The 26,020-nt window shown below is 42.3% G+C and overlaps 1 protein-coding gene across 2 annotated transcripts in view; it reads left to right on the forward strand.

Annotated features, from left to right (window-relative positions):
- The window catches only part of LOC122816525 (E3 ubiquitin-protein ligase RNF31-like), a 1,306,074-nt gene that overhangs the window by 1,147,491 nt on the left and 132,563 nt on the right, over positions 1 to 26,020 (forward strand). The window contains exon 10 of one of the 2 annotated variants that reach the window (XM_044089364.1): positions 23,990 to 24,158. The exons of the other annotated variant lie outside the window; for it this stretch is intronic. Within the exon in view, the coding sequence (XP_043945299.1) occupies positions 23,990 to 24,158 (169 nt within the window). The remainder of the gene's footprint in view (positions 1 to 23,989; positions 24,159 to 26,020) is intronic. 2 annotated transcript variants of the gene reach the window in all.

A 26,020-nucleotide genomic window follows, 5' to 3' on the forward strand; every position in this document is an offset into this window, starting at 1 on the left:
TAGTACTAAGGGGGGGGGGGGTACTGGCAAGGGAGGAAGATTACATTGGCATTCTAACTTCAAAAGTGCAGTGCACACTCATTTCTTCTCCAAATGGATTTGTAACTCTTCAGTTTCCTCAGCCATTACTTAAATTTAGTCTACTAATTAAACCCTGAAACTGTCTACATCCAGCTTCTTCTCACAATTCCCTTCTTATTCATAACAAACTTCTACCTAACTCCCCTCCTAATATTCACTTACCTACTTTTTCACCACTTTTCCTCCCCATTTCCACCATCCTTCTACTTTACTAATCTTGTTACCCTCCTGTCTTTTTATTGCCCTTTAACTTTGACTCTTCCCCCTCGCACCCCCTCTTTTATGTCTCCTTTATTTATTTTTTACCACCGTGCCAGTATAATCACATACCTATATGCTTTTCTCAGTTAATTGCATTCATATTTTTCTACTTTTTCATCTTAATAATGCCTCAGATTATAAACTGTTTTTTTCTGCTTATATCTGTTTTCAGAAACCACTGTACTATTTTCAAGTGATTGTCGTGCATGTGTAATACCACTATGTCTACAATTTCTGTTAATACATTGTTTTATTCAGTGATATTTAATTCTTTGTAATTTTATAAACTTTTTGTAATTTTATGTATTATTATTTTTTTTTCATTATAATACATAATTCATTGATAGGCCGCGGTGGTGTAGCGGTTAGCATTGTCACCTCACAGCAAGAGGTTCTCCTATTCGATTCTCGGCTGGAGTGCCTTCTGTGTGGAGTCTGCATGTCCTCTCCGCAGTTGAGTGATGTTAAAAGCATGTAGGTAGGTGCGTGCATGAATGGGTGTGCCTTCTTTGAAGGTTGGGCGTCGGGCTGGCAACTCGGCACTGTAAAAATCCACCGCTAATCATTAGCGGACCGGAGTTCCGTTGTGGTGACCCCTAACCAGGAAAAGCCGAAAGACAAGAAGATTATTTTTTTTTCATTGGAGCTTTTCTCCCCAAGTCTCCACTGAAAATGGGATAGCTTGGCCCAGTGGACTTTCTCAGTCAATAAATAAATAAATACATATTTATATTCCACCTAAAACTGCTATAAGAGAACTTAAGAAAATTCTGGGAGAAATAATCAGCTTTCAGCAATGAATATTAATTATAGGTGGGGACTGGAATTTGATCTGCAGCAGTGAAAATGTGTTTGGGGGGCCCAAAAGGGAAAGTATAAAAAGGAGGGTAGACTTTTGAAGAAATTTATGAAAATAGCTGGCATGGAAGATGTGAATTTAGTACTAGGGGTTTGGAGTGAATTTACATATTATTCCCCAAGATACAAAAAACTGGGCTAGACTTGACTGAATTTACATTCCGCAGGAGCATGTACATTTAATTGACGGTCTTGATATGCACCTAATGACTATTTCATATTGTGTGCCATTAATAGCTAAAATAAAAGAGACATTGTCACTTTTCCACCTAAATGTTAAAAAGGAGAGGAATTTAAGGAACGGGAAGTAGAAATTATTCAGGAGCTATTGGAGAAGATAGCAATTTCTTCTAAAAATATAGCTACGGATTGGGATAAAATTAAAATGGAGTTTAGAAATAGAAGAAAGGGAGTTATGGTTAAGAAGTAACGATAATTATTTAGATGGACTGACAACTATTAAAGTATTGCAGAATATCAGAGGACTCTCACAGAACAAGAAGAGTAGCAACTGCAGAATGCTAAACAGAAAATAAGGGATTACCTTGATAATCTGCATGGGTTTATAAAGATTGCTGTTAAGCAACTGTTTTTAGATAATAACTATAGAGCAAAAAAAATTTAGCAGAACGACTCAGGCAACAGAAAGTCGAAAGGGCTGTCACCCAGCTTAGGGAGCCTGTAACAAGGAAGGTAACAAGAGATCCTTTAGAGGTTTTAGAAATATTTTGGAAAATCTATGATAGTCTGTATAAAGCAGAGAAATATGGAAATCAAGAAAAGGTACAAATGGAAATGTTTATGGAAGAATTAAATATGATAAGGTTAGAGGTAGATGAGGCTCAATTACTAACAGGATAGGAAGATTTGCTGTATCCAGGACTGTTTGTAAGCTTCTGAGCCCCCCAAGCCTTTCTGTGTTGGAGGGAAGCCTTCTAGCTTATCAGTGGGAGTGGTAAGCACTAGGTAGCCTATCTACCACAAGAGAAGTGGTTTCTGACCCAGAAATTGTAGTCTATTGGCAGTTTGGGCAGTTTTTTCCATCTATTTCAACTTTCTGATTTAAAAGCCTGCATTTGCGCTTGTTTCACACCTTTCCTATAACTAGTCTAATCCAGGTACAGATTTGCTGTATCCAGGACTGTTTGTAAGCTTCTGTGCCCCCCATGCCTTTCTGTGTTGGAGGGAAGCCTTCTAGCTTGTCAATGGGAGTGGTAAGCACAAGGTAGCCATCCACCACAAGAGGAGTGGTCTCTGGCCCAGAAATTGTACTTTATTGGCCGTTTGAGCAGTTTTCCATCTCTTTGAACATTCTGGCCTAAAAGCCCACATTTGCACTTTTCCCACCTTTCCTGTAACTAGTCTAGTCCATAGGTCCATAGGTAGGTACTAGGTTATCGGCCCTGGGGCCTATATAAGCCTAGCCAAAAAGGTTCCCTGGTTTTTGCCACCCAAGAAAATTATTTTCCTATGCCCCTGTCAAGCAGTGCAGCAGAAGTGATCCCTGGGGTGAATTTTCTATTTCCCATGCAGTCGTCAAGATTTTTCTTAAATGAGGAGCTTTGGTTGACATGAATTTGTAGTTTGTTTCAGAGTATAAGAAGTGTCTGGGACAGGAATTTATCCCTCCAACATGTTCTGTTTATTGTGGTGACAAGGTTTAGGTCCCTGGAGCGTGTGGTTTGGAGAGATTGGAATTTCTTTAAGTGTAGCATGTCCAACAGCTCTGGGTTTGACATAGCTTTGTATGTTAGGCAGAGATCGCCTCTGAGTAGGCAATATGCGATGGGAGTAGAGCTGGAGTTTTTTGAGATGGTCTGCGTATGGCATCTGTTTGAGGCCGATAATCCTCTTAGTGAGGTATTTCTGTGGGCTTTCCAATTGTTTTAGGTGTCTTGTGAGATACATGCCAAAGGGGCATTGTACTCTATAATGGGTCTGATGAGGGGTGAGTAGAGAGGAACAATGACCTCCTTTTTTCTAGAGGAGAACCCTTTTGTGATGAGGTGTGCCATGTAAAAGGATTTCCTGACTACTGTGGTGATGTGGTTATCAAAGGAGAGACTATTGTCCACCTATGTCCTGAGAGCTCTTATCACACTTCCAGCATTTAGTGAGCTACTGCCTATGTGGTAGTTCATGGGTACTAGGTTTTTCCCAAAGGGGTTGACAGTGCACTTCTCGGCATTGAGCTTGAAGCCATGACTTTGACACCAAGCACCTGCCTCTGTGAGGCCCTTTTGTAGAATGCCTGCATCATTAGGTGATTCTATTATGGTTCCCAGTTTGCAGTCATCTGCAAACTTTGTTAGCCAAAGACCTTCTGTGCTGGCCTGCACTTCAGAGAAGTAGATGCCGAACAGGAGAGGACCCAGGATCAAACCCTGTGGCACTCCACTCATCACTAGTCTAAAGTCGGACTTGGAGTCAGCTACTTTTACTGTGTGGGTTCTTTCAGTGAGCCAGTTCACCACCCATTTTGTGACATAGGGATGTATGCCCAGTTTAGTGAGTTTATCTATAATTCCAGAGTGGTGGATGGTATCAAAAGCCTCGACGAGGTCAAGATACGTTGTGTGCACTATCTTGCCCTCGTCTCCAGCTCTAGTGACTGCTTCAAAGAAGTCAGTCAGGTTTGGTAGACATGATCTACCTTTTACAAACCCAAACTGAGTGGGGTCCAGGGTTTGGAGGTTACCTATGTCTTTGTTTATAAGCTCCAAGATGATATATTTGGCCTTGCAGACCAGGCTCATCAGGCTAATGGGGCGGTAGTTTCCGGGGTCCTTGGTGGCACCCCCTTTATGGAATAGGATAACCGTTACTGTGCACCATTCAGTAGGCACATAGCATGAGGTGAAGCTATGATTGAACATGGTACTTAGGTAGGGTGCCAGTTTGTTTTGTAGTTAGTGCAGTATGCAGCCTGGGATGTTGTCTGATCCCATGGATGCTGTGTTCTTGGCTTTGGAGAGTGCGGTCTTTACTTGTTCATCCGTGATTACAGGGGCTTTTCATTCTTCTGGTGTTAAGATGGGCCCTTTGGAGGGTGATAGGGGGTTAAAGTTAGCACTGAACCTGTCTGCCAGGATCTTGGCAATATTGGTTAATTGTGTATATTTAGTGCCATTGTGCTGTAGCTCAGAGCAGATCTGAGTGTTGCCACTGAGATTCTTGACATAGCTGTAAAATGCTTTGTGGTTGTCTTTGGAATCAGTGGCGATTTTAATTTCATAACTGGCTTTGGAGGATTTTATGAGGGATCTCAGCTTCTTGCTGAGGCTGACCAGGGAGTTCTTCCAATCTTGGGATTTTACTCTTTTTTGCAACAGCTTCTTCCTTCTGTTGTAGAGTTTGTTTATGGCAGGGGACCACCAGACTGACTTCCATTTTTTTGTAGGATAGCATCGTGGTTCTGTTGGGGATGGCACAATCCATGCACTCATGTATGTGCTTATACAGTGCATTTGTGTAAGATTCAGCAGTTGTGCCTCTATTTTCCATCTGCAGGGGTGTTGTGAAGTTTGCCACTTCTGTCTTGAGAAGCATGAAGTTGGCTTTGGAGTAGTTTTTGATGGTGGTTTCCTTAATGGGGGGGTGTGGGTGGGATATGGATGTCTATGGTGATTAGCTTATGGTCAGATCTGACCAGCGAGGAGTTGACCTCTGACGTGGAACACCAGTTACCCATATTGGTAATGACCAGGGCCAGGATATTGCTGCCCCTGCTGGGGGTGTGAGCAAGCTGATCCAAGGCTTTGGAATTTGTGAATTCCAGAAAATGTTGAGTGAATGAGTTGGTACATGAGTGCGTTTCCCAGTTGAAGGTGGGGTAGTTGAAATTGCCCATAATTAAGGTATTGGGTTGTACCTTAATATTTTCCAGTATCTTAAGAAATGAAGAGTGGGAATCCAGGGGCATGGTGGGGGATCTGTAACAAGCTACAACCTGGAATGCAATCTTGCCCTGTGTTAATTGCACTTGGACAATTTCGGATGCATTATGTTGAGCAACTAGCCTGGAGGTGTAGATATCCTTAATGAATATGGACACACCTCCACCTTTAGTGTTTCGGTCCAGGTTAGGTGGCCAAAATGTGTGATATGAATTGTAGCCTGGTAATGCAGGGGTGCTGTCTGGAGCCTTGAACCAGGTCTCTGCAATGCACAGATGTCAATGTTCTCCATTTTAAGTAGTGCCTCAAGTGAGTACAGTTTGAGGTTTAGACTTCGGTAGCATTGTTGCCTCACAGCAAGAGGTTCTCCCGTTCGATTCTCAGCTGGAGTGCAGGGAGTGCCTTCTGTGTGGAGTCTGCATGTCCTCCCCGCGGTTGGGTGGGCGTTCAAAAGACATGCGTAAATGGGCATGTCTTCGTTGAAGGTTGAACGTTGAACTGGCACCTCGGCTTTCTTGAAAATCTACTGCCAATCATTAGTGGACTGGAGTTCCGCTGTGGCGACCTCTAACCGGGAAAAGCCGAAAGACAAACAACAAAGACTTCTAGCATTGAGTCGCATTACCCTCAGAGTTTGCTTACTTGTATCAGTTATGGTGGTGAATTCAACAATTGAACCTTGCCTAAAAAAGGCACTATAGGGGTGGCAAGAGCCTTAGCCAGTATCCGGAATCCCAGGGGCGACAGGTGCAGGCCATCTCTGGCAAAGCATCATGGTCTGTCGACCATGTTGTCCCAGGCAGACAGATACTGGATCCCCTTAGAATGACTCCAGAAGTCAATCGTTTTGTCCTTGTACTGTGGTATCATTCTGGGCGATGGCAGGATGCTACTCAGGGCTAGGGTCATACCTGCCTGGGCTACAAGATCCGAGAGCTCCTCCATGTCTCTCTTTGTGTAGTCCAGGGAGGTACGTCTCAGGTCATTCACACCAACTTGAACAATGACAGAGTTGTATTTGTACTTGTGGAGTGACCTGAGTGCGTGTGTTATGTGCCGGATCCTGGCACCCAACAGGCAGCTGACAGTAACTTTCTCCTTGTTTAGCCTGGTGAGTGGGACATCAGTGGGCCTGACTATGACTAGTGTGTTGGATACGTTGTTTTGCCTTATGGGCTGAGGTTGAGTGGCACACTGATTTTGTGGGCTATGTGTCATTTGTGGAGTGTTGGGGGGTGGTGGTTGTCTGCGTTTCAGCTTGGGAGGTCTTTGTTGCTTGGGCAGATTTTTATTGATTTGCTGTATCCAGGACTGTATGTAAGCTTCTGAGCCCCCCAAGCCTTTCTTTGTTGGAGGGAAGCCTTCGAGCTTATCAGTGGAAGTGGTAAGCACTAGGTAGCCTATCTACCACAAGAGGAATGGATTTTGGTCCAGGAATTGTAGTTTATTGGCCATTTGGGCAGTCTTTCCAGCTCTTTCAACTTTCTGGTTTAAAAGCCTGTGTTTGCTCTTCTTTCCCACCTTTCCTGTAGCTAGTCTAGTCCAGATACACATTTGTTGTATCCAGGATTGTTTGGAAGTTTCTGAGCGGTGCCAAAGTCTGCTCTTTAATTTTTTCCTTAGATCTGCTAGTTCTCTCTTCTCCTACACTTTTACTAGTTTATTAGTCTAGAACTTTACCAGACTTGTAGCAATTATTGTAGCACACAAAAGTTCTATCAGCACTAATCATTCAACAAGGAAACCGCTCCAGTATTTATTATTAATGCCCACCCATCCAGGCATATCTAAAGGTCACTTCCCTGTGCTTTCTCCTATTAACCTGGTGAACTTGGGCTTCCCGAGGCAATGTAGCTACTGCCTTTTGTACACCGACAACCCTGTCCTCTTACCTCCCAACACTCCAACTTGCGAGAGATGCACTTATATATCCAAAATGGAAGCTAAGCACTAAGCACTCTCCAGCCAAGACCGGAATAGCGGGTCAAGAGGAGAAAGTCAACACTTGCACCACACCACATGGAACACATAGCCCTCCAGAACACACACCAACACTGTCTTCATATAAAAACACAAACCACACACCCACTTTCATGGAGGCTCTCAATAAAAATCTACCCAAACAGCAGAGACCACCAAGGAAGAAACACACTTGACCACCACAACACAACACTAATCACGAGACACATAACTCTACTAAATAGTGTCCCACTCGACCAAAGCCCCTAAGGTAAAACAGCATGCCCAACACACTAGTCATAGGTGACGTGATAGTGAAGCACACTGATGTTCCACTCACTAGGTTGAAAAAGGAGAAAGTAACAGTCAGCTGCCAGTCAGGTGCCAGGATCCACCACATAACGCACGCACTCAGGTCCCTCAACAACAGGTACAAATATGACTCACTCATTGTACATGTGGGTGTGAATGACCTGAAACGTACCTCCCTGGACTACAGGAAAAGAGACATGCAGGAGCTCACGGCCCAGACAAGTATGGCCCTTGCCCTGAGCAGCATCCTACCATCACCCAGAATGATACCACAGTACAAGCAGAAAGTGATTAATTTCAACAACTGACTAAGTTTCTGGTGTCACTCTTAAGGGGATCCAGTATTTGCCTGGGATGACATGATTGACAGACCTCAATGCTTTGCCAGAGATGGTCTGTATCTGTCACCACTGGGCTTCCAGATACTGGCCAAGGCTCATGCCACCCCTATAGTGCCTTTTTTAGGTGGTGTTCCAAAGACCAAATTACCACCATAACAGCTACAAACAAATGCAATCTGAGGGTCATGCTGCTCAACGCTAGAAGTCTAAATCTCAAAATGCACTCACTCGAAGCACTCCATAAAATGGAGAACATCGACCATTTGTGCTGTAACAGAGACCTGGTTCAAGGCAGCAGAAAGCACCCCTACACTACCAGGCTATAAGTCTTTCCACACCTTTTGTCCCCAGACCTTATACTAAAGCTCCAAAGGTGGTGGTTTTTCCATATTCATAAAGGATGCGCACACCTCCAGACTGGTAGACCAACATAACACATCAGAGATACTTCAGATGCAGCTAACACTGGGTAAGACAGCGATTCAGGTTGTAGCTCGCTATAGGTCCCCAACCATGTCGCACTCACACTCCACGTTCATAAGCACCCTGGAGAATATTAGGGTCCAACCTAACACTGTCATACTAGGTAACTTCAACTACCCCTCCATTAACTGGGAAAACTACTCATGTACCAATACACTTGCCCAACGTTTCCTGGAGTTCATTAATTCCAGTGCCCTGGACCAACTCGTTCTTACCCCCACTAGAAGTAGCAACATCCTTGTCCTGGTCATTACTAACATGGGTGACTGTTGCTCTACACCAATAGTCAGCTTCTCCCTGGTTATATCCAACCACAAACTAATCACCTTGGAAATCCACATCCCTCCCACCCCCTACCCCGCAAAGATAACCTCCATGAATAACTTCTCCAAAGCTAACTTTGGGCTCCTAAAAACAGAGGTAGCTAACTTCACGGCATCCATGCAAATGGGGAATAGTTGCATGACTGCCGAATCATACACCAGTGCACTGTACAAACACGTACACAAGTGCATGGATCTCACCATACCCAATAGAACCAAGACACTCTCCTCCAAAAAAAGGAAGCCAATCTAGTGGTCCCCTGCCATAAACAAACTCTATAACAGAAGGAGGAAACTGATGTGGTATAAGGTGAAGTCCCAAGACTGGAAAAACTCCCTTATCAGCCTCAACAAAAAGTTGAGATCCCTCATCAAATCCTCTAAAGCTAGCTATGAAAACAGAATTGCGGCAGACAGTAAAGACAACCACAAGGCCTTCTGTAGTTATGTAAAGAATCTCCACGGCAATACCCAGCTTTGCTCTGAGCTACTGCACAATGGTACCTCCTATGCCGAGCCAACAGATATTGCAATATACTGGCCAACAGATTCAGTGCCAACTTTACCCCCCCCCCCCCCAAAGGACCAATCACAATATCAGTAGATTGCCAGGCACCCAGTATTACTGCTGCACAGGTTGAAACAGCACTGTCCAAGGCCAAGAATACAGCTTCTATGGGACCTGACAATATCCCTGGCTGTATTCTACATGAACTACAGAGTGAACTGGCACCTCACCTGTATTCCCTGTTCAGTCACAGCCTCACCTCAGGCCTTGTCCCTACCAAGTGGCACACTGCTATAATCATCCCTCTCCACAAAGGAGGAGCATTTACAGACCCTGGGAACTATCGCCCCATTAGCCTGAGGAGTCTGATATGCAAAGCTATGGAGCGCATCATCATGAACCTAATAAACAAGGATATAGGGAATCTCCAAACTCTGGATCCCACACAGTTTGGTTTTGTGAAGGGTAGATCATGCCTGCTCAACTTGGTTGACTTCTCTGACTCAGTCACCAGAGCTGTGGTTGAAGGCAAGGTGGTTCATACAGCCTACCTTGATCTGGCCAAGGCCTTTGATAACATTCCCCAGTCAGGAATAATAGAAAAACTCACTAAGCTAGGCATCAATCCCTATATCACTAGGTGGCTTGCAAATTGGCTCACAGATAGAATCCACAGTGTGAAAGTAGCTGACTCCAAGTCAGACTGCCGACTAGTCAGTCACAAGTGGAGTCCCACAGGGTTCGGTCCTCTGTTTGGTATCTACTTCTCTGAAGTCCAGTCCACCAACGAAGGGACTCTGGCTGACAAAGTTTGCAGATGATTGCAAGTTGGGAGCTATTATTAACTTCCCAAGTGATGTTGATATCCTACAGAATGGCCTCATTGAGACCAACGACTGGTGTCAGAACCATGGTCTTAAGCTCAATGCCAAAAAGTGTCGTTCTCCCCTTTGGGAAAAACCCGGTTCCCATGAATTACCACATTGATGGTAGTCCACTGAACGCAGAAGGTGTTATAAGAGATCTGGGAACACAGGTTGACAACAACCTCTTTTTTGATCACCACATTGCCACTGTGGTCAGAAAGTCCTATGTGGCACATCTCATTACTAAGGGCTTTGCATCCAGGAGGAAGGAGGTCATTGTCTCCCTCTACTCTTCCCTTATTAGGCTAATCATCAAGTACAATGCCCCATTTGGCATGTACCTCACTAGACACCTGCAGCAACTGGAGAGGCCAAATAATTACCTCACAAAGAGGATCCTAGGCCTTAAATATTTTTCCTATATGGACAGACTAAAAAAACTCCAACTATTCTCTGTCTCATATCGCCTACTTAGAGGCGATCTCTGCTTGAATTACAAAGCCATGTCTGACCTAGCTCTGTTAGAAATGCATCTAAAGAAATCCCAATCCCTCTGCACCACATGCACCAGAGACCTCAGCCTCATTACCACAACCAACTGAACATACTCGAGGGACAAGGTCATAACCCAGAGACTGCCCATGCTATGGAATAGACTTCCAATACATGTCAAGCAGAGCACCTCGCTGACCCTCTTCAAGAAAAATATTGATGAGTGGTTGAGAAATAGAAAATTCACCCCGGGGATAACTCCAGTGGCTCTGTTCAACAGAGGCACTGGGAACTAAGGTTGGGTGGCATGATGTCAGGGTAATCCTATGGCTAGGCTTGTAAAGGCCCGAGGGCCATTAGCCTAGTACACACCTATGAACCTAAGAGATGATATAAAAATGGTGACGCTTAACCAGTCCACAGGAAAGTCATTAGGAATAGATGGTGTTCCTGTGGAAGTTTGGAATCTAGGAGGGGTAAAAAACTGATAAAGGTCTAGAAGGTGTTGTTGTTAAAACAAGTGTCAACATCCTTGAAGAAAATGGTGGTAGCTGTAAGACCTAAAGAGGGTAAAGATCCATCTGATCCAGCTTCATACAGGCCCATTTCAATACTAAACCATGATTATAAAGTGTTTGTGTATAATGGCTAAAAGAATGGCAAAGGCTGATAGATATGGATCAATGCGGTTTTGTGGAAGGGGGGGGGGGGGATTGACGACCTTAGCAGAACATTGAGGATCCACAGGAAGCAGAATGTAAGAAAATACAACTGTTGGTGGTGGATCTTGATGCAGAGAAAGCATTTGACAGAGTAATCTGGGAGATTGAGCAGGGAAATGGAAGTACTTGCATTCCCTGATAAAATTATAGGGTTGATTGGAGGCTAAAAGTAAAGTGGATGGGGTCCTCTCTGATAATTTCTGCTTGAGCAGAAGAGCCAGACATTGGTGTCCTCTTTCCCCTTTGATATTTGCATTATATTTAGAACCATTGGCAAAGAAAATAAGGGACTCAGAAATTCAGGGATATAAGTGGTATGGTAGTCAAGAAAAGCTGGCTGTTTGCAGATGATATTATTTTATACCTTACAAAACCATTAAAGAACATTACAGTGTTGTATAACATTTTGAGACATTTCCAAATCTTTTCATGATAAAATGAAGTATTTAGGAGTATGGATTAAAATTATTCTAGTGTGGCAGCTAAGGATATGTGGGAAGAGACTAAATAAAAGATAATACAAAAACTGAGAAGTTGGAAGCTGTGTTATAAGAATATGGATAGTAAGATACAAGCAGTTAAAATGTTTTTCATCCTTTTAGTCTTACACACAGGTTAGGCATATTTTTATCAACCAAAGGAGAGTTGTGGATAGCAATTAATAAAGAGCTGAAGGATTTTATATCAGAGGGAAGATGGAAAGAGTCAAGTGGGATAAGACGATTCTTCCAGTAGAACAAGCCAGATTGGGGTATTTCAGAGCTACACACTTAAGGTTCCTATACATAGCGCAAGCAGAAACCTATAATTAAAAGTGGAAATGGATGATGATGAGACAGGGATGAAGTTCAAGAAACAAGGAGAGACTGGAATTTTGGATGCAGACCTTTAAGGAAAAATAACAATAATCATGCAGAATATTTTATTCATAAAGTAGCAGAAAGTATTCTAAGAACTAAGCCAACACAGAAATGGAGAAAGGAGTTTCTACCGATAGGAATGTCTGCAATTAGGGATACAGGCAAGAGCAGGCTGGAATTTATTGGATAAAACTGGCAAATGAACCAAGGTATTGGGAGCAAATAACTAGAGAGGGGAAGGTAATAGAATGGGAAGATGCCAAGAATTTATTTAGACTGCAGGTTAGAGACTGCCTTCGCTATCAAGGATTGATATCAGAGAATAGGCTAAGAGAAAGAAATAGTGGGGTCCTAAACTAATGACCAGTACTGGTAGAGTTTTTAGTAGAATCTAGAACAGAAGCTGCCATTAAAAAAGGAATAATTAATAGAGCAAATAAAATATTGCATGATGACTGTAAGAATCAATCACTGGAGGTTAGAAAGGATAGGGAAGAGAGATTGGATAAGCAATTCACAAGGAAACAATGGTGATATATGTATGTCTCTCTAATAGGCAACAAAATCTAGATGATTTTGAATTTTTGCTTGGAAATGTTTACATGGATATTTTTATACCCCAAGTAGACTCCAGAGATGGCAAATGTTGGGGGTGTAATAGGGAAGAAAGATAATTGGAAACATATTTTCTGGAAGTGTAATGAGTTGGCAGACTTTAAAGATTCCCTGCAGAGTACTCTGTCAGATACTGGGTGAGCAAATTGGTGTAAGTAGGAAAATTATTTTTCTGGCATATGATACACAATCGGAGTTGCCAAGACATGGTAAGTAAGGCCTTGCTGAGTCTAATTACGGTGGCTGCCAAAAAAGCAGTTACTAGAAAATGGAAATCGAAGACTAAACCAACTACACTAGAAGTACTGAATATTGTAACAGAGATAAAACTACTGGAATTGGGATCTTTAGAAAAGGGTAGGAGCAAATTACATAGGAAAAATGGGAATTGTGGGAACAATACATACAGGGGAGGAATGAGGTTTAAATGGAGGCAGGACTTGAATGAGATATGTAATGATTGACTAACAATGATTGGGTAGATTATAAGTGATGTATAATGTTTGCAATTAGAATTGTGTCAGTATAGTTTGTGATGTAGAATGCTTGCAGCTGGAATTATGTAATTATTTTTTGTTTTCATTGATATAAATGTATGATTGCCTATGTCATAAGTGATAATTTAATATAAATGTTTCTTGTTAAAAAAAAAAAAACAAAAACAAAAGAAAGAATTGCCACACTCAGTTTAGGCTCACTGACAGGCTTGGAAGTGGATGACATGATGGTGAGGAAGAGGACATCCTATGTATCTAGGTAACAAGACATGAGGGCAGTGCAGAAAAGCCACTTGAATTGGGATCCAGAGTCTTCTACTCAGGACAGGTTAGAAATGGTGAGGGAATTGTGGTGAGGGAGAGGTTTCAGAAGACAGTGAGAGATGTCAGCAGAAGTAGTGACAGACTCATGGCAATCAGACTCCTTTGTGAGGGTAGGGCATGCCCCACAGCAGGGTTGTGATAATTTGAAAAAAAAAATAAAATGCATTCAAACAGCAGTTACAGTACCTGCTAAATAAAGCAGAACAACAGAATTTTTTGTCGATAATGGGTGACCTGAACACACACACACTGCAACATACAGAACAGGATATAAGAACAGCCCGAGTCACATGGTTGGAGCAAAAGGAGAGGGCATTCTAGATTTCTGTCTGGCAAATGGCTTGATGGTAGCCAACACATGGTTTAGAAAGAGAAATAGTCACAAGATTACATACAAGAGTGGCCAACATGCAACTCAGGTAGACGTCCTCCTAGTAGGAAAGGGTGCTGGGGTAGAATCAGTTATTGCAAAGTCATCCCCAGTGAAACAGTCAGCCTGCAGCATAAACCACTGTTTCCCCAATCAGCAGCAAACAGTGGTCAGAGAAGGCTTTAAAGTCAACAGAGACCAGGCTGAAGTAGAGAAGGCACAACAATTCAAGGAATTTAATCAGGACTCTTATCACCTCAAGAAGAAAAGGAAATAGGTGGAGTTGAAGAAGAATGACAGTGCCTCAAAACAGCATGTGTAAGGGCTACAGAACAGACAATGCATCCAAACCGGGTATGGAAATATGGTACATAAGGAAAGCTGGTGGTGGAATTCAGAAGAACAGGAAGTCATGAAAGGAAAGAAAGATTGCAGGAAAAAGTGAGAGAATGAAAAGATGGACTAGGCTAGGAAGGTACACTGATTGGCTAACAGGGCCTATGAGAGGAGTTACAGTATCAAACAACAAGGCATCTGGGACACTCTTCCAACTTCTGGAAAGTGACTCAGTGAATGGCACAAAGTAACTATCAGGTTGCATGGCAAAGACAGAAAGATAAAGAAGACACCCTTCATAAGGAATGCCAGCAACAACCTGCTCACCAGTCCACAGGACATCACACAGAGATTGAAGGAGCACTTCCAGCAATTTCTGAATGGACAAAACTCCACAGAAGCTGTACTACCCTAGACACAGCCAACCGTGAGAGAAGAGGAGGGGCCCACATAAGAACAGCACTAAGGGAAATGAAGTCAGGGAAAGCAGCAGGTTTATATGAGGTCACAGCAGACCTGATCAAGATGTTAGGTGAGATAAGGGAGAAATGGCTCCTAAGGGTACACATAGCAGTATGGAGAGAAGGGCATATCCTAGATGACTGAAGAAAAAGCATAGTAGTGCAAGCGTTCAAGATCGAAGGGGAAATTCACAACTGTGAGCAGTATAGAGGTATCAAACACCTATCACACAACATGAAAGTTCTGGAGAGGGCGATTATTAAACCAATAAGCAGAGTAGTAGAAAGTAAGATGGGAAATGAGCAGTTTGGCACCAGATCAGGATGCATCTCAACTAACCCAATGTTTGCAGTGAGACAGGTATTTGAGAAGAAGCTATAAATGAGGAAACAGTTCAACTGTTCATTCCTAGATTTGGCTAAAGCATATGACATGATCCCAAGAAAGCTGATTTGGACAGTCCTGTCATGGTTCGAAGCAATGGAAACATTGGTAGAATTAGTGCAAGCTTTGTACAAGGACCCAGTGACTCAAGTATGAAAAGTGTTCGGTCTCACAGAGGGGTTGCCAGTGGAAGTGGTTGTGCATCAGGGTTCAGCTCTGAGCTCTCTGCTATTAATACTGGTAATGGGCTACATTAGCAAACAGGTTACAAGGGACAGATCAACATGGTTGCAGTATGCAGGTGATGTGCATTACAGACAGATTCTTAGCAAGAACTTCAACAAAGGGTAGGGGGGATGAAATGCAAAACTGAAGGCACATGGGACGAAACTGAATACAAATAAAACAGTTGTAATGGCAGCAAATGTGGGAAATCAGAAATGTGAAAATTGAGATAGAAGAGAAAATAGTGGTACAAGTTAACAGCTTCAGGTGTTGGAGAGGAGAGGTGGAAGAGAAGGGAAGTCGGAATGAGGAGGTCAGAGCTAGAATCAGAGGAGCTAGAGTGTCAGGGGTAGTAGTGTATGACAGAAGAATGCCAGAGAAGCTGAAAAGTAAGGTGTACAAAACAGTGGTGTGACCAGTGTGGTACAGAAACCTGGGCAGTAAAGGCACAGCAGTTGAGAAAACTACACATGATGGAGATGAAGTGCCTGAGATGGGAGGTAGGATACACACTGTGGGAAAGACAAAGAAATGATTTCAGAGAAATAAGAGCAGAAGCCAAAGTAGCTCCAAAGAACAGATTACAGTAGTTTGGGCATATGTGCAGGAAAACAGAAGACAATCTGGTGAAGATGATTTGGGACAGACAGGAAAAAGGCAAGAGGAAACGAGGGTGTCCAGCAAAGAGATGGATGGGTTGTGTGAGAAAACACGTGCGACAATCAGACATCAGCATTGAAGAAGGTAGGAGAGTGACACTTAGAGAGAGTTGGCAGCAAGTGACATGACACCCTGACTCTGCGTAGAAAATGGGAAAAAGGGGGATGATGATGTACGTGTGTGTGTGTGTGTGTGTGTGTGTGTGTGTGTGTGTGTGTGTGTAATAGTGAACAGTGGATGAGGGGATTTGTATTTATTTCAGTTTGATGACGAGGGAAGTCAACTGGGCCTAAAAAGAGCCCATTTTAAGTGGAGGCCCGGGAAGAAAAGCTCCAGTAAGAATGACAAACCTATTAGCATATACACATACAAAGCAAAGAAGTCATGCAGCTTTATGCAGCATTCTACAGTAAAAAATCTACATTCTACAATAATAATAATAATAATAATAAAATCTATCAGCTATAGTCTGAGTTATTAACAGTGAATTACAATTGAAATTTTACATTCCACAATAATAGTAGTAAAAATCTAGCAACAGAACAGACTAAGGGCCATTGACAGTGAATTACAATTGAGCATGACATATTGTTGGAAATAAACTATTAACAACATTTGGAGGTTAAGGAGAAGTAGGAGGGCAAATGATGTGAGTGCAGAGATGATGCATAGTTAGAAGATGGGTTTTGTGGAAAGTGATAATGGAGAAGTGAGAGAAGATGCCAAGCACAACTTTTATGAATGATTAATGTCAGATTATATATATTTTTTGATACCATGGAATGAAAAATGTGAGAAGAGTACAGTTGTGTAAGTAAACTTACCATAACAGTAATGTTCAAATGAGCACTGCTGCAGTTGCCTAAGCTGTGCGGGTTACATCCTACATAGGGTAAAGTAGCTGTCCAGCTTCCAAAGTTTCAGGGCATCTTCCACATGCCCAAACCATTAGTCAGCTTGAACTGATCTGACAAATTTGGGTGCCAAGCCCTTCAGTTTTCATGCCAACTGAGAGAGGGAGGCTGATTCCTGAAAGGACATTACTAGGAACAACAAAAAATAAATGTCAACACTCTGGCATAAAAAAAAAAAAAAAAACAAGGGGAAGCAGTGAGGGAGTGGCTGTTGCAGCAGTCATCATTTGACCATCTACTGTTATGGTAAGTTTAGTTACACAACTGTACTACGTTCTTCATATTGACCACTGCTGCAGCAGCCTAAGCTGTATGGGTAGATTACCAAAGCTTAGAACAACTGGGAAGTGGAAGGGGAAGGATCCAGGAGCCCCTGGAGAATGGTCCTAGCAAAACCTGACCTAGACATGGAAATGAAATCTAGCTTATAGCACTCTGTAAAAGTATGTACAGAGGATTAAGTTGCTGCTTGTAGAATACTTCTAGAGTCCATAACTTTCCAAAAAGCCATAGATGAAGCCAATGCCCTGGTATAATGTGCCTTGACCCTGCCTGGAATAGTTTTGTTGTGGTGGGAATAACAAAAGGTAATAGTCTGAGACAACAACTTGGAAGTAGCTTTGACACAGGTTGTCCCATCTTCTTACCCTCACAAAAATGAACAACTGATCAGAAGTTCTGAAAGGCTTTGATTTGTCAAGATACTATTTAGTTGGCATCCAAGGTATGAAGTTTTATTTCCCCCTCATTTTTGATTTCATGGAGGAACACAGGGAGATGGCTAGTTTGGCTTAAAGTAAACTCTGATACCACTTTAGTCATAAAAGAAGGATTAGTTCTCAAAGAAAACATGTCTTTGCGGAAAATAAGATAAGGCTGACCCACCATAACAGCTTACAGCTCAGATAAATTTCTTACAGAAGTCAGAGCAATCAGTAACATCTCTAACACAAAATTAAGATCCAAAGAAGGAGCCACCAGTTTTCCTGGAGGTCTCTTATGCAATACACCTTTCAAAAACATTTTAACATGAGACTGCCTTGAAAGCAGAAGATCCATGAGCAGACATGCTGAAATGGCTAACAGATGAACCTTGATAGAGGAGTAAGACAGGCCATAGGAAAGTAGCTCATAAGTACTGTCAAACCAGAGAAATACTAGCCCTGAATGGGTCTGTTTATGTATGATTTTCTAGTAGCAGACTGTCTTGCCTCCATCAGTACCTGTTGCTGGACAAGAAAAGTTCCTATTGCAGAATGAAAAAAAAAGTGTTGGAGTGAGGAATGTGTTGTATTTGTTTAGGAATGGTTATGGGTGTACCGTCTTTAATAATTTTCTTTGTTTTTATCCTGTTTTGTATTTATTCTTGATTTTATGTTGACTTTGAGCTATGTTTTTTATTTAATAAATATTTCCTGCATCTTCTTACTTGCGCTCCTTGTATTACATACTAATAATACCCAGCCATGCTTTGTGTCACTCTAAAGTGAGAGGAAGAGATCCATTAACCCAGTTCCTAAGCTGGTTGAATAGTGACTGCAAAAAAATGAAACATATCTAATTTTGATACATATCCCATACTCTGACTAGCCAAATAGATTGAACAATTGGGTAAAGCCAAGTAAGTTTCTGTCCACTCAGGACCTACCTAAAGCTGTTGGCAAATTTCACTAGTCCCAAAAGCAAAGGGAAAAATATCAGTTTGCACATCAGGTGAACTATTCCATTATGAAGTCTCCCCTTTTTGTGTCATTGGGCACCTGCAACATTCCAGAAGCTGATGGACAAAATTATTAGACCCCATACCAGATATGCAGCAGCCTACCTGAATGATGCAATACTGTTTTCTGAAGAAATGGAAAGATATCTCCTTAAAGTTCAAGCTATGTAAATTCCTTTTGTCCAGCTGGGTTAACTGCTAACCTGGCTAAGTGCACATTAGGCATGGCAGAAGCCAATAAACTCACTATTTGTGTTATGTAATAAGCTGAGGGATAGTAAAACCATAGACTGAAAAAATGAAACCAGTACAAAACTGGCCCATGCCAAGCAGTAAGAAAAAGGTTAAAGCTTTTTTAGGCATGGCTAGCTGTTTTCATAAATTTATTCCAAATGTTTTTGAGTTTTTCCTGCCTTTTCTTCCCCAGTAACCCAGGTTGATGGGGGACCAAAGGACAAAGCATCATATTGTAGTCAGGTGGAATTTAGCCCTACTACCCCAAGTTAGTTCCAGGCTCAAACATGGACTTCCAGCCTGTGAGGCTAATATCCCCATAGTACATACACTCCTCTCTTGCAGTCATTTCCCATCCCTCACATACCATATGGAAGTGAGCGGTAACCTCCCCGCCAGTCATCTCCCTCTCCTTATCAGCTTCTTCAGTGCCAGGGCTACTAGACAAACCTAGACACCTGGAGTGTAGGCAGGGCTCTTTCCCTGTCATATGCAAGGCTCACTCCTTCTGTGTCCCAAAGCCAAATAATTTATTCCTAATTTTGCTATCAATGTTTGCCTTCTGACAGTTCTGGCCAAGGGTAAACTCTCAAAGGTTACGTGGTCAGTTAAAACAGAGTATTAGGCAACTAAAATATATGTTTTGCACAAAACCAATCCTACTAGCTGCATACATATCTAATCAATTCTCAGTACACACAGATGCCTCTGAAGTAGGCCAAGGTGCAGTCTTGTCCCACAGAATACATGAGGATGAACGCTCCATATGTTATATAAATAGAAAATTCAACAATGCTGAGAGACGTCATTAAGCTAGAAAGAGAGGATGCGTTATCATAAAACCAGCTGTTGCCACCCTCAAGTACTATCTCTTGGATAGTGATTTTGTGTTCACCACTGAATTTTTTCCTCTACTGTCAGAAAAATTGTAACCATACCTCTCAACCATACCAAATTCCTCTGTATTTACCGGTTTTGAGGTCAAAATAATGGGGTGCCACGAATTCCTGAGTGCCCCCCTTTAATTCCCAATTTTTTTTCCTTCCTATTTTTTTTTTTTTTTGTATTACAACTGATGTCACCACGCATCACCAGCCCACAGGGGGTGTGCGTGAATGACATCAGCTTTGTTGGACTGTTATTTTGAACTGTTTTGGAGGGAGAGTATAGCAGCAGTTTTGCAGTGTCCACCCAGCAGACCATTACATGCCGCAGGTAAGAAAAAAAAAAGAATTGTATGCTATATGCTATCAAGATTATAATAAAGAACTGTGCAGAAATCAATTTAAGCAGACCGCTATTGCTGCCAGACTGCCAGTTCCCTTGTTTAGTACTAAAGGCAGAAATCTATAGGCTATAGCTCCCTCGTTATTGCTGCCAGTTCCCTCGTTGTGTTGTGCCGAGTTATTGCTGCCAGTAATGACAGAAATCAAATATAGTTATTGCTGCTGCCAGGAACGGTAGAAATATAGTGCTGGCTGAGTTACTGCTGCCGAATTTTATCTAGTTCAGAAGTAAAGCTAGTGCTGAGTCTGAGTTATATCTAGTGCTGTAGTGCAGAAGTGTCTGTGTGTGTGTGTCTGTGTGTGTGTGTGTGTGTGTGTGTGTGTGTGTGTGTGTGTGTGTGTGTGTGTGTGTGTGTGTGTGTGTGTCTGTGTGTGTCTGTGTGTGTCTGTGTGTGTGTGTGTGTCTGTGTGTGTGTGTGTGTCTGTGTGTGTATGCGTTATCGGCAGAAAGCTAGTGCAGACCACTGTTGCTACCAGAGTGCCAGTTCCTTTATTTAATGCTAAAGGCAGAAATCTATAGGCTATAGCTCCCTCATTATTGCTGCCAGTTCCTGCATTATGTTGTGCCGTGTTATTGCTGCCAGAAACGGCAGAAATCTAGTGCTGAGTTATTGCTTCCAGGAACCGCAGAACTATAGTGCTGACTGAGTTATTACTGCCAAGTTTTATCTACTGCAGAAGTAAATCTAGTGCTGAGTCTGAGTTATAGCTAGTGCATAAGTATGTGTGCGTGTGTTATCGACAGAAAGCTAGTGCTGATTTATTGCTCTGAGAAACGGCAGAAAGCTAGTGCTGAGTTATTGCTGCCGAGTTATATCTAGTGTGTGTGTGTGTGTGTGTGTATGTGTATGTGTGTGTATGTGTGTGTGTGTGTGTGTGTGTGTGTGTGTGTGTGTGTAAGTGGACTGTCTAAAGCTGATATGAAGGAATTTCACATTCTTGAAGCAGGATACAGAAATTAAAGTGGCAGTAACTGGCAGAATGCAGTGTGATAAACAAGAAAACTGCTGCTTGTTGTTAAAGATGGTGAAAATAGACTCATGAATACATGTCAGTAAGAGCTGTTCATTGAACTTCATTCCTATGCAAAATATGTTTAATAAGAATGAGGGCTGAGCCTGAGGCCCTAAAAAACAGCATGCATGCAGTAACAGTTAATCCAGTACTAAACATAATCTATTGTCAAATACCAGAGAAGTGCAGACAGGAAAACATGCTGCTATGATCTATGCTCTACCCTTACTGGTGTGTGCTATAATTTGTAACTCTTATACTTATTTAATTCCATCATCTTCTTGCTGATGATTTACTTGGGTAATCTCTGAACTCTGTAACTTAAGTGTTTTTTATATCCTTCTTCAGAGGTGTGACTGTTTAAGCTGTATCAGCCACATAATTACATTCCAGGCTCCAGCTGGTTTATTTTAAGGTTCCATTGACCAGAGTTCACTTTGACTGAGAAGGAGCTGAAGAAATAAGCAGGTGCCAATGTTTGATGATATCCTGGCATAAATTTTAATGTATAATAAATGCATGAGAAGGACAGTGTAGGGACTCAGACTCCATGAAACTCAATGAAGTGGTTGAAGCACAACACTGTACATGTTTACACATTGTAATGTTCATGGAATACAGTCCAAGGCAGCTGACTCCGTAACATAAGCTTTGGCAAATAAAGAATCTGCACTAATGGATTTGATAAACAGAAAGATAGTGATACACTTAGCTACTTTCTGATTGCCTTGTTTTTTCTCTAGCTGTTTTGATTCAGTGCTAAGATGATAGCAGTCAGTGGGTCACCACAACTGATTTTATGGACACTTCTTTTTTTTTGGGGGGGGGGCACTTATCTCATGCTGAAACAGGAGTTCTTTTTGCTGTTATATTTGCTATATGAGAAGCTCATTTCCACCTTGGCATGTTACAAAATTGTAATGGAACTGAAATGTGCTTGTTGCAGGACGTGTTTGTATTGCCCTAGTCCGCGTGTGATGTGGGAGGTCTGTTTAATGAGCACAGCATTCATCTTACTGGGGTGGAGGGCCATATTTTAGTTTTCCTTCTTTTCAGTTTGCATTTGAAAGGTATCCCAGAATTCCACAGGAGTGGGTGGGGTTACATAATTATGTATGCAGATTTTATGTTAATCAGCATACAGATTTGTACCTATTTTTCATGGCCTTTGTCCAGATTTTTTATGCTTCCAGGTCAAGAGGTATGATTGTAGCTCATAGTTGTCCAGATGGGCTTTGACCCTCCAGTCTTATAATTTCAAAATCCACTGTCATCCAGGCCACAGTGATGTAAATGAAGATGGGTTGTCTCAGGCTTGCATCCCATGTAACTGTGCTAGAACTGGTGGTTCTAAACTGAGAGTTGTGGACCATGTGGCATAGTGACTGCTGAGCCTGGAAAACACACAACTCATTGTGGGATTGTGTGGGCTAGAGTTACCTTTAATAGGGAGTTGATCATGGAAGGGAAATGCAGAGAAAGCAGGAAACCAGCGAGAGGCAGTTCTGCGCAACAGCTGATAGTGATTGGCTCCCTTTGTGTGTATATGATAATTGGTACCTGTGAAAGAGATCAGATTCTTGACCTCTGAGTCAAAGAGTTTGGAAGAGGAATCTCCAAAGAGCTACATGTGAAGGCTGCTCTGGATGAATTCTGCAGCGTTCAGGTAGTCTGAAAGTATCGCTGAAAACTGGAACAAAAATTGTGTACTGTTTTTATGGAGCTTTTCTCTGCAGGCTTCCACTGAAAATGGGCAGTTCTTGCTCAGTTGGACTATCTCAGTAAACAAATATAAATAAATAAATAATACATAAAAGGTATCCTTTAGTCAAGAAAAATCAAGGAGATTAGCCCTGTTTCTACAGTAAAATTAGTCTTGAAGGAAAAGCTGCTATTTTTCTAAGTACTGTATGTTTAGTGACCAGACTGAGGAAACCACTGTGTATTTTGGAATACTGAAATTGTTGAACTGAACTCTGGATGATGCCTATTAGTGCATGAATGAGTGTTTCTTTTACATTATTCCCCATGTTCTGTTTTCCGTGTATGTAAACCTCCATTTAGAAATTAGATGGATGCAGAGTCAGTTTTATTACAAGCACTGGCAGGGACTATACCCTCCAGTTCTGTTATCTCCATCTCAATTTCCTGCCTCTGCTAGTTGTCTCAGCCTCCCAGTCTCCTTTTTCGTTGGCTCCTGCTTGGCCAGTACAGGATCTATCTCCTCTTCACCACTTAGCACTGTTGTTTGCACCAATTCCCTCAGTCTGCATGTCTTCTCCTTGTGTTCTTGTTCATTTCCTCATCTCTCACCTTTTCCTTTCACCTTACGCTGCGCCACATTACTTGTTGTCTGTACTCCTTTGACAACCTCTTTCCATATCCCCTTGTCTTTTTACTTTAACCTACTTTTTCTCATCCTATGCTGCCTCGTTTTTGTTTGCAAGACTCAGTCAAGGAATCAAGTCTTTTGCTTCTGCTAAATCATAAACCCATTGCAGATTAGGGCAGGTGAGTGAAACCTGCATCACCAAATGGCATTTTGAATGATAAAAAGTATTTGGAATGACATTTGACCTATGTTTTACTAGGAGGCCAGTCCTCTTACTCTTGTGTTACGTTTGTTACAATCAATTTTAAGGTCACTGCAGATAAGGAGAGAAGAGGTTTCACAATTGTAGTGATTTTCACTGACACAAAAGTTGATTCACCCGCTTATGTATTATTGCATGCCTGGGTTTCATTCACTTGTCCATCTCCAAACTGTAGCCTTCTCATAGTTATGCATTTGTACTTTTATAATCTGACTTTACATACCCTTAAATTTTACTCTTGTATTAACGTACATGTCACTTTTATTTTAGTATATATTTTGCCCAATTTTGTTTTTCCTGTATGACACACCGTGATAACATTAAGCAGAATTGTACTACCGGATAACTTGCTGCTTGTCTGAAATCTCATTGTTCAATTCCTTCTTTTTTAGCAAGCACTATAAGGAATATTTAGGAGAACTCATAAACAAACATGCAGTGGATCCAGTTCTGCTGTATAGTAAAGAAGAAATGCTAAGCGAATTACAGAGATGGAGAGCTACGATTCCTGTGTTATTACAAGGAGGAACAGAAGAGAATTATGTGGAAAAACTACGAAAGGTAATATTCATGCACACTGTTGTTAGTACTAGTTTCACTGTTTCTGTTCTCATCGGAACACATTTTTCTACTTCAGGAAGGAAACTCTGACATCCATGCCTGTGAAGTAGAGATCATTATGTTCTTATGGCTGTGCATACAAAGATGTTGCTGAATGAAGGCATTCCCCTGGATTCTCAAAAGCTTGCATGGAGTGCAAGATTGGTGCAGGAGCTCACACAGGCAATATGGAGCCTGCAGGGACGTGCACGAGCGCTCCTGCACTAATCTTGCACGGACTAAGGCCTGGTATGCAAATCACCCCATTTGCAGGTGAAATCCATGCAAATTAGGTGATTTTGCATTCCAGGAAGCTTGCAACAGTCCGTGCAAGACTAGTGCTATCTGCAGAAATGTACTCTGTTAGTAACCGAGTACATTTCTGCAAGATCCAAAACAGAGCTATGACAGCTCCAAATAAAGGCTGCATATCATTGAGGAAGCATGGCAATGGCCAAGTATGAGGCCATTGGCATTGCAAACAATACAAAAAAAAAAAAAAATTGTTTATTTTTTTTTCGCCGATCTTGGCTGTTTAAACATAGGGCAGGGGAAATAAGAAAATAAACCTAAAATAAGCATTCTAACTAAAATCAGTATTCTGCCATGCAAGTCAATGGGAGGCAGAAGACAACCTGGCCAGTGAGTAGTGGTTGCTAAGGGGGGAGGCTCAGTGTGAGACATGTAACTATGCATTAGCAGGCAATCCTATGCAAATGAAGGGAAGGATAGTGAATCAGAGTTTTCCCCAGCATGTGAGTCAGATCCCAACAGTGTAAGAGTATGAATAGCTGGGTGCAAGCCTAGGAGGTAGGTGACATCGTGGGGGGGGGGGGGTGTCAGGCATACTGTGAGCGGATTGGAGCCTTTTGGCTTGGGTTTGCTCCTAGCTTAGCACAGCTCAGCTAGGGGGTGTGTCTAAACCTGCCTAGCACACTTTACAAAGTGTAAGCGGGTGTGCACACCGCGCACCAGGTTTTACAGGAAGAAAAAATAAGTTAAACCAGGAAAGAGCAGCAGTGTGCACATTTGAGTACTCTGTTTGCTCGGCGCGCCCCCGGGCTTAAACAGAAGGGCAATGGGAAGGGAAAACAGCAGTAGAAAGGTAATCAAGGAGTACTAGCTTAGCTGCTAGGTGAAACGTATCAGAACCAGCCAATTACACAGGCAGCAGAGCAGCCCAGCCCAGAACACTACTATAAACTATGCAAACACCTACCCCTCTGTTTTTTCCCACACTTTACACCACCGGTGTAAACAAGCAGGAAACTTTTAACACTCACAGTTGAAAAATGTTAGGGGCTGCAATAGCTATCATACAACTTGTGGAAGAGGCTGAAGGTGGTGAGGATGTGAATGCTGCCGAGCAACCCACAGTGAGGAAACGGAGAAGAGTGTACAGACCCAGGGTCACCTGCAAAGGGCTACATGAGCAGGAGATAGTGGAGTGCTATAGGGTGGACAGGGACCTCTTACAGCAAATTGTTGAGCTGTGCCGGCCATGCCTTACACACAGAACTAACAGAGGGGAACCCATCCCAGTGGATACCAAGGTATGTGTAGGCCTAAGAATACTAGCTACAGGTACCTTCCAAAGGACAACTGGGAATATGATGAGGATTTCACAGGTATCAGCATCCAGGGTACTCCATCAGTTCCTGGATGCCATGTCAGCACATGTCGGTGAGCACGTACATTACCCCAACACCCGTGAGGCATTGGCCAACAATATGCATCTCTTCCACCAAATAGCAGAATACCCTGAAGTGTAGTGGGTGCAATAGACTGTACACACATATGTATCAATGCACCACCCGGCGAGC

The sequence above is a fragment of the Protopterus annectens genome, chromosome 12.part0 (genome assembly GCF_019279795.1).
Source record: "Protopterus annectens isolate FY-2018-M chromosome 12.part0, PAN1.0, whole genome shotgun sequence".
Classification (NCBI taxonomy): Eukaryota; Metazoa; Chordata; order Ceratodontiformes; family Protopteridae; genus Protopterus; species Protopterus annectens.